The following is a 12,365-nucleotide window of genomic DNA, read 5'->3' on the forward strand; positions in this document are numbered from 1 at the left end:
GTGTTTCCTCTGCAGGTGAAGATAGAAAGTGTGTGTGAGCTGATGTGGATGTGAATTCAGCAGCATGGATCAGTGTGAGGACAGAGAGGAGGGAGTCCCTCCCTCTAAAAGAGACAGAGAGAGCCAGGACAAAGGTCAGAGGTGAGATGACCATCTGTAACTCTCCATGACTCTTCTCCATGTCACAGCTCAGCACTCACATCACTGCTCCATCATTATTCACTGAAACAACCCTTGTGTCACAACCTCATAGGCTGGCTCATAGGCTGCAACATAGAGGGAGATCAGGTGAAATACTTAACTGATTTAGGGAGCTGGTGTCAGAATCAGGACTGTGACAAAATGAGGCAGCTGTAGAAAGGAGGGATTTTTTATAACCAAGCTCATGGGAGCAGGTGTCGCTCATGCAGCCAATTTCTTTTCCACTAAAAGTGTAATTAAATAATTAAAGAGGATCAGATATCTTATTTGAATGATTACTGGCGTGTAGATGAGGGGAAAGTGAGAAAAACAGACTGAGCTCCATACACTATCAGCAGACTGAGAGCAGACTGCATACAGTGCTGTAAACTCATTAAAATATTTCAGTAAAAGCCGCCTCTGCTTTCAGGGAGTTTTCAGCTCTGACTTCATCTGTTGTCTAGTGTTTTTTTTCTACTTTCAACAGAAAATATTGTTTGCTGCATCAACTGACGTCATCCCTACTTTAACCAGTTACTCACATACTGTGAAACCATACAGAAAATATTTATGCTGTTAAAACAAATGCTAGAAAAACAGATCTATTACATACAGGTGATCCATTTCCAACTTTCATGATAAATTAGGTTTCTTTTTCAATTTTTGTATTTTATTCTCACTGATGTGTTCTATTTGTAAGAGAAGATAAATATGCTCATATTAAAAGTTTTCATAATTTATTATCAAACAGTTTCAAAATTAAAAAAATAGTTTTACATGGCACTATGGCCGCCGCCTCTCCAGACAGTTCTAAGAGACAAAGGCTGCCACAACCAAGCAGTAAACACATTTTATTGTGTGTGGTAAAAACAGAATGTTAATGTGATTATTGAAAAAGCGAAGTACTTTAGACCCGATGTCTGGCTCATGTTTTTATCTCAAGGGCCCTCCTGGCGGGGTTAATGCTGCTACTGCAGCTTGACAACAGACCCTAACATCTGATTGGTTAATGTACACAGAAAGTCAAGACAGGTAGACCCTAGACAATCAATTGTTATGAACAGATGATATTGTGGGAAACGGAAAGAGAGTATTTCCACCAGGAGCAGAAATGTCTCAAACCAGTATGTTGCTGCTGTTTGTGGTTACTGAAGACTCAGCCTACTCCAGAAACGATTAGATCATCTGTTTTTTTAATTGTTTATTCTTTTTTTTCTTAATAATTATTGTGCAAATTATCATGACCATCGAGCAAACACTGATGATTGACCCTTGATCATTGATCAATAGCCTTGAGTACCATTCACAGAGGCCCACTCCTCGATTCAGAGATGGTCTTTCCCTTTTCACGTAAATGGCCTCCTTGACTCCGCGCTCAAACCAGCGTTCCTCCCTGTCCTGGATGAGAACATCCTCATCCTTGAAAGAGTGTCCTGTGAGTTGATAACCTGCTTCGTGTGCACGTTTATCCTGGTCCCAGTGTTAGGGTCAGTGATTCCAGATATCCTGGAAATCCTGACCTTGCCTCATGGTACAGGGCTGTGAAACAGAGGCTGGACTGCTTTTTTACCTTATGAATAATATTCACAGTGAAAATAGTCTGCCATCCAGAAATCTGTATGTGTTTCATAGTGTCTAACAAGCCTTACACAGTTAAAGTTAACAGTTACTATTCAGTGGGGCAAAAAAGTATTTAGTCAGCCACCGATTGTGCAAGTTCCCCCACCTAAAATGATGACAGAGGTCAGTAATTTGCACCAGAGGTACACTTCAACTGTGAGAGACAGAATGTGAAAAAAAAAAATCCATGAATCCACATGGTAGGATTTGTAAAGAATTTATTTGTAAATCAGGGTGGAAAATAAGTATTTGGTCAATAACAAAAATACAACTCAATACTTTGTAACATAACCTTTGTTGGCAATAACAGAGGTCAAACGTTTACTATAGGTCTTTACCAGGTTTGAACACACAGTAGCTGGTATTTTGGCCCATTCCTCCATGCAGATCTTCTCGAGAGCAGTGATGTTTTGGGGCTGTCGCCGAGCAACACGGACTTTCAACTCCCGCCACAGATTTTCTATGGGGTTGAGGTCTGGAGACTGGCTAGGCCACTCCAGGACTTTCAAATGCTTCTTACGGAGCCACTCCTTTGTTGCCCGGGCGGTGTGTTTTGGATCATTGTCATGTTGGAAGACCCAGCCTCGTTTCATCTTCAAAGTTCTCACTGATGGAAGGAGGTTTTGGCTCAAAATCTCACGATACATGGCCCCATTCATTCTGTCCTTAACACGGATCAGTCGTCCTGTCCCCTTGGCAGAAAAACAGCCCCATAGCATGATGTTTCCACCCCCATGCTTCACAGTAGGTATGGTGTTCTTGGGATGCAACTCAGTATTCTTCTTCCTCCAAACACGACGAGTTGAGTTTATACCAAAAAGTTCTACTTTGGTTTCATCTGACCACATGACATTCTCCCAATCCTCTGCTGTATCATCCATGTGCTCTCTGGCAAACTTCAGACGGGCTTGGACATGCACTGGCTTCAGCAGCGGAGCACGTCTGGCACTGCGGGATTTGATTCCCTGCCGTTGTAGTGTGTTACTGATGGTGACCTTTGTTACTTTGGTCCCAGCTCTCTGCAGGTCATTCACCAGGTCCCCCCGTGTGGTTCTGGGATCTTTGCTCACCGTTCTCATGATCATTTTGACCCCACGGGATGAGATCTTGCGTGGAGCCCCAGATCGAGGGAGATTATCAGTGGTCTTGTATGTCTTCCATTTACTGATGATTGCTCCCACAGTTGATTTTTTCACACCAAGCTGCTTGCCTATTGTAGATTCACTCTTCCCAGTCTGGTGCAGGTCTACAATACTTTTCCTGGTGTCCTTCGAAAGCTCTTTGGTCTTGGCCATGGCGGAGTTTGGAGTCTGACTGTTTGAGGCTGTGGACAGGTGTCTTTTATACAGATGATGAGTTCAAACAGGTGCCATTCATACAGGTAACGAGTGGGGGACAGAAAAGCTTCTTACAGAAGACGTTACAGGTCTGTGAGAGCCAGAGATTTTCCTTGTTTGAGGTGACCAAATACTTATTTTCCACCCTAATTTACGAATAAATTCTTTACAAATCCTACCATGTGAATTCATGGATTTTTTTTTCACATTCTGTCTCTCACAGTTGAAGTGTACCTCTGGTGCAAATTACTGACCTCTGTCATCATTTTAAGTGGGGGAACTTGCACAATCGGTGGCTGACTAAATACTTTTTTGCCCCACTGTACATGACTTGTTATCTCTTTTAAAAAAGATTATTTGTATTATTTGTATACGTCCAGCTGTTTATTGAACAAAAAAACACAAAGACCAGGTGTTAATTGGATTTTATTTTTTTTCTACTAATAATCACCTGTCACATAAAGACTCCTAAAACTTCTAACAGACAGATTGTGTTTAGTTTGCAGTCAAATAAATATAGAAAAAACAGATTTAACAATTTAATCATTTCTTGTGCAGGCTGAAGACACCAGTCTTCAGTATCTTTATCCCTTTCCTCCTTAAAGATGTGTATAAAGATACACAAGTAACAAGTATAACATATGTTAACATCAGAAAATAAAAAGTAAGTAAGTGGTGTGCCGGGAGCATGCTGTCATCGGTATAGAAACTCTGACCAATCTGTCACAATTTGGGAGGTGAGGTGGCAGCAGGAACGGACATCTCTGTAAATGTCGGAGCACTTTTGATAATAGGCTCTATCTTCACAAAATGACCAGATACTTGAATATTACTCCACTAAATTCTCAGGTAAAAACATATTAAAAAAACATGCAGATGGTGACACACAAACATTAAGTATAGTTTGGGTATACACATGTTCAAACACCTACTTGATACTGTGAAACGCCCACTAAAAGAATGGCCAGCAGCCAAAGCAATGGTTTTCACTTGATCAGCATTAACCCCGTCCCATGACTTTGATAGGTTGACAGATAAAATAAATTCATGAACACAGCTGCAGGGTCAAGAGTGCCAATATGAATTAATTACATATGTCATTAAACGATTAATTTAAATGTATCATTAATTTAAATTAGAAATAAATATAGATCAGGTGTGTCAAACATAAGGCACAAAATTTCATTAAATTTACAGTTTTAGAAAAGAGAATGAGCAGCATCTGACTGCTCTGCATTTCAATGATATCGGAGACTGCAAAATTTTTCGGAGCTGGCCAAAGTGATAGCAGTTTTTATTTTCAGACATTTTCCTACCAATAAAAAACCTCCTTATAGAAATTTATACTAGATAAAGTAATTATGCAATAAACAATTAAATGACAAAGTTTCTATTTTTTTACATTTTACTATAGAAATTTCAGTGTTTTACAACTACAGTTAAAACAAAATTGGAAACACACATTTCTTACAATTTAAAAATGAGTGGTGCCGAGAGTTTTCTTTCTTTGTCACAGCAGCTTTTTTCTTCATCATGTAGAAAAACAGATAAGTATGTGACTTCTTTACACTGATAGGAGGAAGAGTTTCACTGGTCTGGCCTGTTTGGTTGTTTGTTGGGGTGGCTGTAGCTCAGAAGGTAGAGCAGGTCATCTGCTGATTGGAAGGTTTGTGGTTCAATTCCTGGATTCCCCCAGTCTGCATGCCAAATATCCTTGGACAAGATACTAACCCCCACTTGCTCTCCAATGCATCCGTCGGCGTATGAATGTGTATAAGTTAGGTAAAGCGCTGACAAAGCCTAGAGTGCTGGTGTGTATGGGTTAACGTGGTGTGTTGTATAGAGTACTCCAGGAGAGTAGAAAAGCACTATATAAGAATCAGTCCATTTAAGATCAAAGTGGGCTGTATGTGGCCTGCCATGTAAAATAATTTTTGACGCACCTGTACTAGACTGTAACTCCTGCTGAACCCCTCCCACCTGCTTCAGGTGAAGTCCAACCTTCTTTCAGGAAGCAGCTCACCTGTGTATTATTGTTTAGTGTCAGGTGCCGAGTGGAAATTCTTTGTAATGAAGAAACTGTAAGTTTGCTTTGTTTCCTCCTTTAATAGTCTGTCTTTGGAAATGTTACTGTTTGTTTCGGCTCTATAATATCTGTACACAATGTTCAGCTCTTGTTTCAAGATAATCTGATTTCCAATGTTTCTCTATGTTTTTAATGTGCAATGTCTTTACTTATGAAGGTAAATAGGCTTCAGTAAAGAGGCTGTACAAAGGGGTTATATGTATAATAAAGAAATTACCTGTTTTGTATCTTTAAGATTCTGTGTTATTGTATCTACAGTATAATCAGCGCAGATCCATTGGTCACAAAAAATCCTGATAGAACTGTTGTTATATTTGTTGCAATTTCTGCTGCCCTCTTGGTCAGGTCACTCTTTAAAAAAAAAAAAAGAAGACAATTTTAATGTCACTGAGACTTTTTACCTGGATAAATGAAGGTTATATAAAAGTCACTTTTCCAGAAAACTGATACTGAAACTTTTACCTTGTGACAGGAATGTTGTTTGTTCGTTTCACATTTTATAGTCAACAAGTTATTTATAGTTGTTAAAATAATTACTTCTTGCCGCAACACCTGGAAAAGTTGATGGTAACAGCCAGGGCTGGACTGGGACAAAAAATCGGCCCGGGCATTTTGACTAGAGACCGGCCCACCAGGTATTATAGGAAAAACCATAAAGCCTTTGAATGAAAACAAACGCTGTTGTCACAGTGATGTACACTGTCTTGTTGGTATATATGTATCAATCTAATAAACTTAAACCTACACCATCCTCCCTATTCTGGTATTCTAAACTGTACCCAAAAGTAGACTGCTTGGTCGAGTTAACCTCCTAAACTATCTAGAACACATGGTGAAAACCTGAAATTAAGACAGAGGAGACTAGAGGTGAGACATGATCATTACTGATTACTGATGACAGATTTAGATATATTTTCATAAACCATTCATTTACCACATCAATAAACAGCATGGCAGGGCAAAATATTTTTTCTAACATGGCAACCTTTAAAAAGTGAAAGGAGACAGAAAGACAGGTGAGAAAGAATAAAACTTAATTGACTTTTTGATGGCATTTTACACACAGTACTGGTACAGTATCTAGAAAATGTGGGAAAATACTGGCATCATATACAGTACTAAGCTACTTCTGAAGAAATTATGATGGGACCCTCAAAAAAATTACTATGTACAATAATGGATTTCTATACATTTTACATCAGATGAAAACGTTTGTTGTAAGATTCAGATTATTAAGATTATTTATTCAAAGTTTTTAAATGACATAACAAAGAAAAGTATTTCTTTGTGCCCCCCTTTCCCTGTTAATGCCCTACATGGCCCCCTGGCAAAACTTTGCTAGACCCACCCCTGCACATTTACCAGCTGTCAGCTACTTAGAAAAGGATCCTGGTGTTATTTGTCTCTCAGAAACAGTTCATAACTTCCCTTCAACTCATTCGTGTGACCTAAAAGGTAAACCTGTTTCTCCATCAGCTCTGATGATCCAGTAAGAACATCTCCTGGTTTCATCTTCATGTTTCCCTCTCACCAGATAACCAAATCGATATCATGACCAGCAGCTTTTACAGTTGTGGCTCCAGCAAACATCAGCTGATACTAGAAATTAATATTAAATAAATTCTAACAACAGCTGATCAAGCTTAAACGTGCTACTGTTGTTTAGCGCGACATCCGCCGGTTTCTTCTTTCTGGCGCAAAGTGGGAGATAAACAAACAAGAGAGAAAAGCCGATCAGCTGATCATTGATCAGTTTCATGATTGAAGTAGAAACAGGAGAGGGAGGGGGAGACAATGAGAGAAGAAGAGGCAGCTGTGCAGCAAAGACACAGAATAACTCCAGCTTTGTGTCTTTTTCATTGTAGCTGAAGTCCGGAACAAACTGTTCCTTTTCACCTCAATAAGAAACGCGCAATATTTTCTCTGAATACTAGACGATTCTGTTTTTTACGAGACGGTTGGAAACTCTAACAACTAACCTTATAAATAAAATAAGATAAAACAAGTTCAACATCAATAATATCATAGCACCCGCCCAGCTGTATATAAACTCTGTCATGCTAGCTAGTACGCAGTACGAGTGATTGTACTGACTGTAAAAAGTCAGCGTAACGAAAATAAACTCCACCTAAACTTGGTTTATATCTGACCCAGATAGACTGCAGGTCATAACTTCTTACCTGAAGTTCAGTTCACCGCCTCGGGTCTCTGCTCCTCCTGCCTTTCCGTCATCCACCTGCCAGCGTGTTGCATCTGCTGGCCTCCACCACTTGCTAATGTTACTGAATCTGTGGAAGCTCCGCAATAGCCACCACCAAACAACTGAGTTATTTTTACACATCTCCCTTCATCTGGCCAATCCACCACCTTTCAGTGTTTATACCGTTGCGGAAAAAAACCGAAAAAAAACCCCATCGGCCCATAAAAACGAAAAATCACCATCGGCCATATTTTCTTATGTTTTTTTTAATTGCTTAAAAATATATTTTGCAATTTATTTAGGTTTTACAGGGGAAAGAATTCACACTGTTGAAAAATTCACAATGATGTTGAAATCCCCAAAACTGGCAAAAAAAAAAAACCCTGTATGTGTCAAATATGATACACTAGGCGTTAAGGAATTAAATAAGGTCACAACCAAAAAAGCGATGTAAAAGTCTAGACACACCAACATAATTTTAGGTTCTCAGAGGCAGTGTCATGCTCATCCAATAAAAGGACTAAACATTTACTAAAAATTCATCGTTCTTTGAATGTACATTGGAGAGAGATTTTATTTGCTGATCAAACTTGAGTCTCACTGTAATATGCCGATTAGACTTTTTTTGTGGAAACTGAGCAGGTTCACAATAAAACTACAATACTGGCATCCACCAACACAAAATAGTGATTCAACAAAGAATAATGTTGGAAACTAATACATTTAGGGGATCACTTAATGCCACCACAAGGAAGTTAAAGTCCAGCTATATTTCATTATTCTAAAAACAAAACACATATCACAATGAACCCTGGCTGCTCATAAAATTTGTATCCATTGGAGACTAATGTGTGAATATCTGAACAGTAAATTGATCTTTTGGGTAAGCTCAGTGACTCCTCTCTGATATCACAGTTTGTCTCATTTGCAACAAACTAACTGCAACTAAAATGAACTGAATCATCTCAGCTGACCTGAGCTTAAAAGAAAAACAGCATACTGATATTCACTGTGCAGCTTTGAGTGGAAAAAGAAAAACAACACGTGGATCCTGGAAGCTTCCATCTTTGAAGGACTGAAGAGGAACTTTAAAAGGAATCATTTAGTACAGTTTAAACAATAACTGATTGAATGCACAAATCTGAAAATGTGTTTCTGAGTGAAAGAGACAGACATGTACAGACTGAACAATCTCTTCAACAGTCAGAGTGTTTCTCTAACAGGAGGAAACTCTTTACACTCAACTCAGCACAGAGTCACTGAAGCACCAGACTGACCAAACCATAACCCAAATCCAGCATAAAGAGGTTCAGTGAATGTGGTGTTGAAGGTGTGGAGGTGGATCAGAGTGTCAGAAGAGACTCTGTAGAAGGACAGAGTGCCAGCAGGACAGTCCACATACACTGCTACTCTGTTGGAGATGAAGGATGAAGAGGAAGAGGAGGAGATGGATGTGTTTTCCTTATTCTGATAAACACTGTATCCATAATCATGAGAGCAGCTCAGACTCCAGGATTGATCATTCCTTCCAAACAAACAGTCATTACTGTCTCCTTTCCTTACGATTCCTCTGTAACTCACTGATATATTAACCAGTTCTCTCCATTCGACCTCCCAGTAACAGCGACCAGTCAGCTCATCTTTACATAATAGCTGAGGATACTGGTAATCAAATCTGTCTGGATGATCAGGATATGACTGATCCTCCTCCACACGTGTCACCTTCCTGTTGTTGTCAGACAGTTTGAGGTTTCTGTTCACTGTGTTTGTGTCGATTGTGAGTTGACAGGAATCTGATGAGAAACAAACACAATCCAGCTGCAGTTATTGATCCATCATCTGTTCATTGATTGACACTTTGATGATGACTCCTGACATCAGAGATGTGAATGAGTGATGTGACAGTTTGAAGATGGTTGAATGTGTGCTGCTTTGTTTTCATGAATCACATTAAAAACACACTTACACTTCCTCAGACCTGGTCTCAACCATCGGACTCCAGCAGGCTCCACCCTGAAAGGAGGAGGGGGGTCAGACCAGCACAGTCTCTTTCAGCATGCACACATGGACATTACATCGCTCTCATACACATACATTTAATACATACACTTGAAGAAAATGTCCCTAAAATCCTGTCCTATCATCTTCCATTGTAAAACGTATTCACTAATTAATTCAAAAGGTCTCCTACCAAAATGTTTCACTCTAGAGAGGAAACTCCTACAGCAACAGTCCACATTTTTCTCCTACTGGTGTGACATGGCCAGAACACCTCACCCAGGAGGAATCCTTGTCAGATGCCCTAATCACCTCAACTAGTTCCTTTCAATGAGGAGGCGTAATGGCTCTACTCTGAGTCCCTCCCGAATAGCAAAAGTCCTCACTCTATCTCTAAGGGAGAGGCAAGCCACCCTTCAAAGAAAGCTAATTTCCACTGCCCGTATCTGTGATCTCATTCTTTGGGTCACTACCCACAGCTCATGATGGTATTTGAGGGTAGGGACATAGACTGACCGGTAAATCCAGAGCTTTGCTTTAATGCTCAGCCCTCTCTTCACCATGATGGACCGGTACAGAGTCCAGATCACTGCAGCCGCAGCACCAATCCTTTTGTTATTCTTCCGCACCCCTGTCCTTACACTTGTGAACATGCTCTTTGTCATGGTCCTGAGTCTGATGACTCAGTGTTTTTGTTAATATTATCTTATGTTCTTGTTTATTCTGTTTAAGTCTTCTGTTAAAGATTTTCTAGATAGGTTTTGGTTCTGTACTCCCTCTGTTCCTGTTCGGTCAGTTCTGAGTCTGTGTCTCTGCATGTGTGTTGAGTTTCCTGTTTTACTTTGAAGGTCTGTGTCTTATGTCAGTGTTTTCAGTTTTACGTGCTCCTCCAGCTCATCTATGTAATCGGTGTCAGCCGTGTCTCCCAGCTGTTTCCTCTTGGTCCTGTTCACCTCTTGTATTTAGTGTCTACATCTTAACCTGCTCATCATTGTGTTGTTCCTCATTCTGCACTGTGTGTTCTGTCTGTCAGCCAGCCTGCATAGTTTATTTTTAAGTTCAGCTTAGTTATTTTGATGTCCAGTAATAAAACTGTTTGAGTGCACTTTTTCACATCCTGGAGTCTGCACTTTGGGTCCACCATTCCTGTCTCCCTCCCATGACACTCTTTCTATTTAATGTTTCTAACATTCACACTCATTGTCTTGGTGAATGCTCAATCATCCAGGAAAGCATCTCCCAAAGGGTTGATTCTGTTCATTTGGACGTAGCGTTTTCAGTGGGAGAAACGTTTTGACACTCATCCAAGTGACTTCTTCTGTCTCAGCTCCAACAGAATTAACCTTTTGGGATTGACACACATTGTTCTTTGCCCAGTGAATTTACTCTTGTTGTCTTGGTGGCTGTCTATGTTCCTCCCTCTGCTAACCCCACAGCTGCATGTGACATTATTCGCTCTGCCATAGTCCGGTTACAGACTCAGCACCCAAGTGCATCTTTCGGTGACTTCAACTATCTTCCTCTGTTCCCCCCACTGGGTCCTGAACCTGAGTTAGCTCAGCCTCCGCTATGTGCCTATTGTGAAGAGGAAGCCTGTGACCATTAGGAGTATTAGGAGGTGGTCAAAGGAGGCCTTAGTGGCTGTTTTGAGGTGACAGAATGGGAGGCACTCTGTGAACCTCATGGTGAGGACACCAATGGGCTTACTGAGTGTATCACTGACTACATAACCTTCTGCATTGACTCCATTGTCCCAGTGGTTAGCATTGTTGCCTCACAGCGAGAAGTTCCTGAGTTCAATTCCACCATCAGGCCTGGGGTCAGGCTGAGCAGAACAGCATGAGAGAGGTATGGTGTGGCATGAATCACTAGATTGAGGCCATCCAACAGCGTTGGAGGACAAAGTCATTGAGTCTAATTTGTTCTTCAACGGATTAGACACTGCAGTTAATGCTCACGCCCCCTACGCAACTTGTTCCCTCTTTTTCCACTTTGTACCTTAGCCTCCAGTGAAAGTCCTGACACCCTTCCCCACATTTCCCCTACACTCACAACTAGGTTAGATTTTACAACCAGTTTCTCAACCAGCAAGTGACATTGTACTTCAGAATCGGTTGTAGTTATAAGGAAATTATTTCTACTTTAGCACATAAACACAGTGTGGTAATAAGTACAAGTACGCTAACAAGATGGTGCAGAAAGCTGAGTCTCAGAAGAAAAAAACCCCACTAAAACTTGGAAGAGTTGGTCAGATTTGAACAAAATGAAATGGTTGGCAATAGAGACATGCAAGGATACCAATAGTTACACCCTCGTGCATGTTGTATCAGAAGATCAGGCTGATACATTTATTTAATTAACTTACTTTTTCCACTAGCATAAGGAGTTTTGCAGAGGGTATAGCAAACGTGGCAGTTTGTCTTGAAAGAACAACTGTAATGTCTAGATTTTGACTTTTTTCTCAAAATAGTGTTTTGATTTTAATCTTGAAATATCGACTTTATTGTCAGAATGATCAATACCATTTGTTTACTTGATCTAGCCCTAATACCCCTTCATACTCCATGGCTGCACAAGTCTCCCCATACCTGAGAGTTTTCAGTTCCAGATTCTGCAGCAGCTTGACTGCCTCTCCTGGATGATTGTAGCTCAGATCCAGCTCTTTCAGATAGGAGCAGCTAGAGCTCAGACTTGAGGCCAGAGAAGTACAACCTACTTGTGTAATCAGACAGCCAGACAGCCTGTAGAGATCATACATAACAGATGCATGCTCTTAGAGAAAAATGGTACAATTAATGCAAAGAGTAAGTTGTCTCCAAAAAAAAAAAAAATAAAATAAAATAAAAAATAAATTTAAAAAAAAAAAAAAAAAATGAGCTGAGGCTGATTAATAAAGTATAAAGTAGGGGACAGACCAGAATTGTCACCAGTTTTCCTTGGGCCA

At 40.2% G+C, this 12,365-nt stretch overlaps 1 protein-coding gene across 1 annotated transcript; it reads right to left on the minus strand.

Annotated features, from left to right (window-relative positions):
* Positions 1 to 8,051: 8,051 nt before the first annotated feature.
* LOC120746317 (stonustoxin subunit beta-like) lies at positions 8,052 to 9,208 on the minus strand (the record flags this gene model as incomplete). Its single annotated transcript, XM_040051764.1, has 1 exon — positions 8,052 to 9,208. A coding segment is annotated over one exon (540 nt), but the record flags the coding sequence as incomplete, so codon positions are not given.
* Between the last annotated feature and the right edge of the window lie 3,157 nt (positions 9,209 to 12,365).

Source organism: Simochromis diagramma, unplaced genomic scaffold (assembly GCF_900408965.1).
Source record: "Simochromis diagramma unplaced genomic scaffold, fSimDia1.1 OVJJ01000107.1, whole genome shotgun sequence".
NCBI classification, from domain to species: Eukaryota; Metazoa; Chordata; class Actinopteri; order Cichliformes; family Cichlidae; genus Simochromis; species Simochromis diagramma.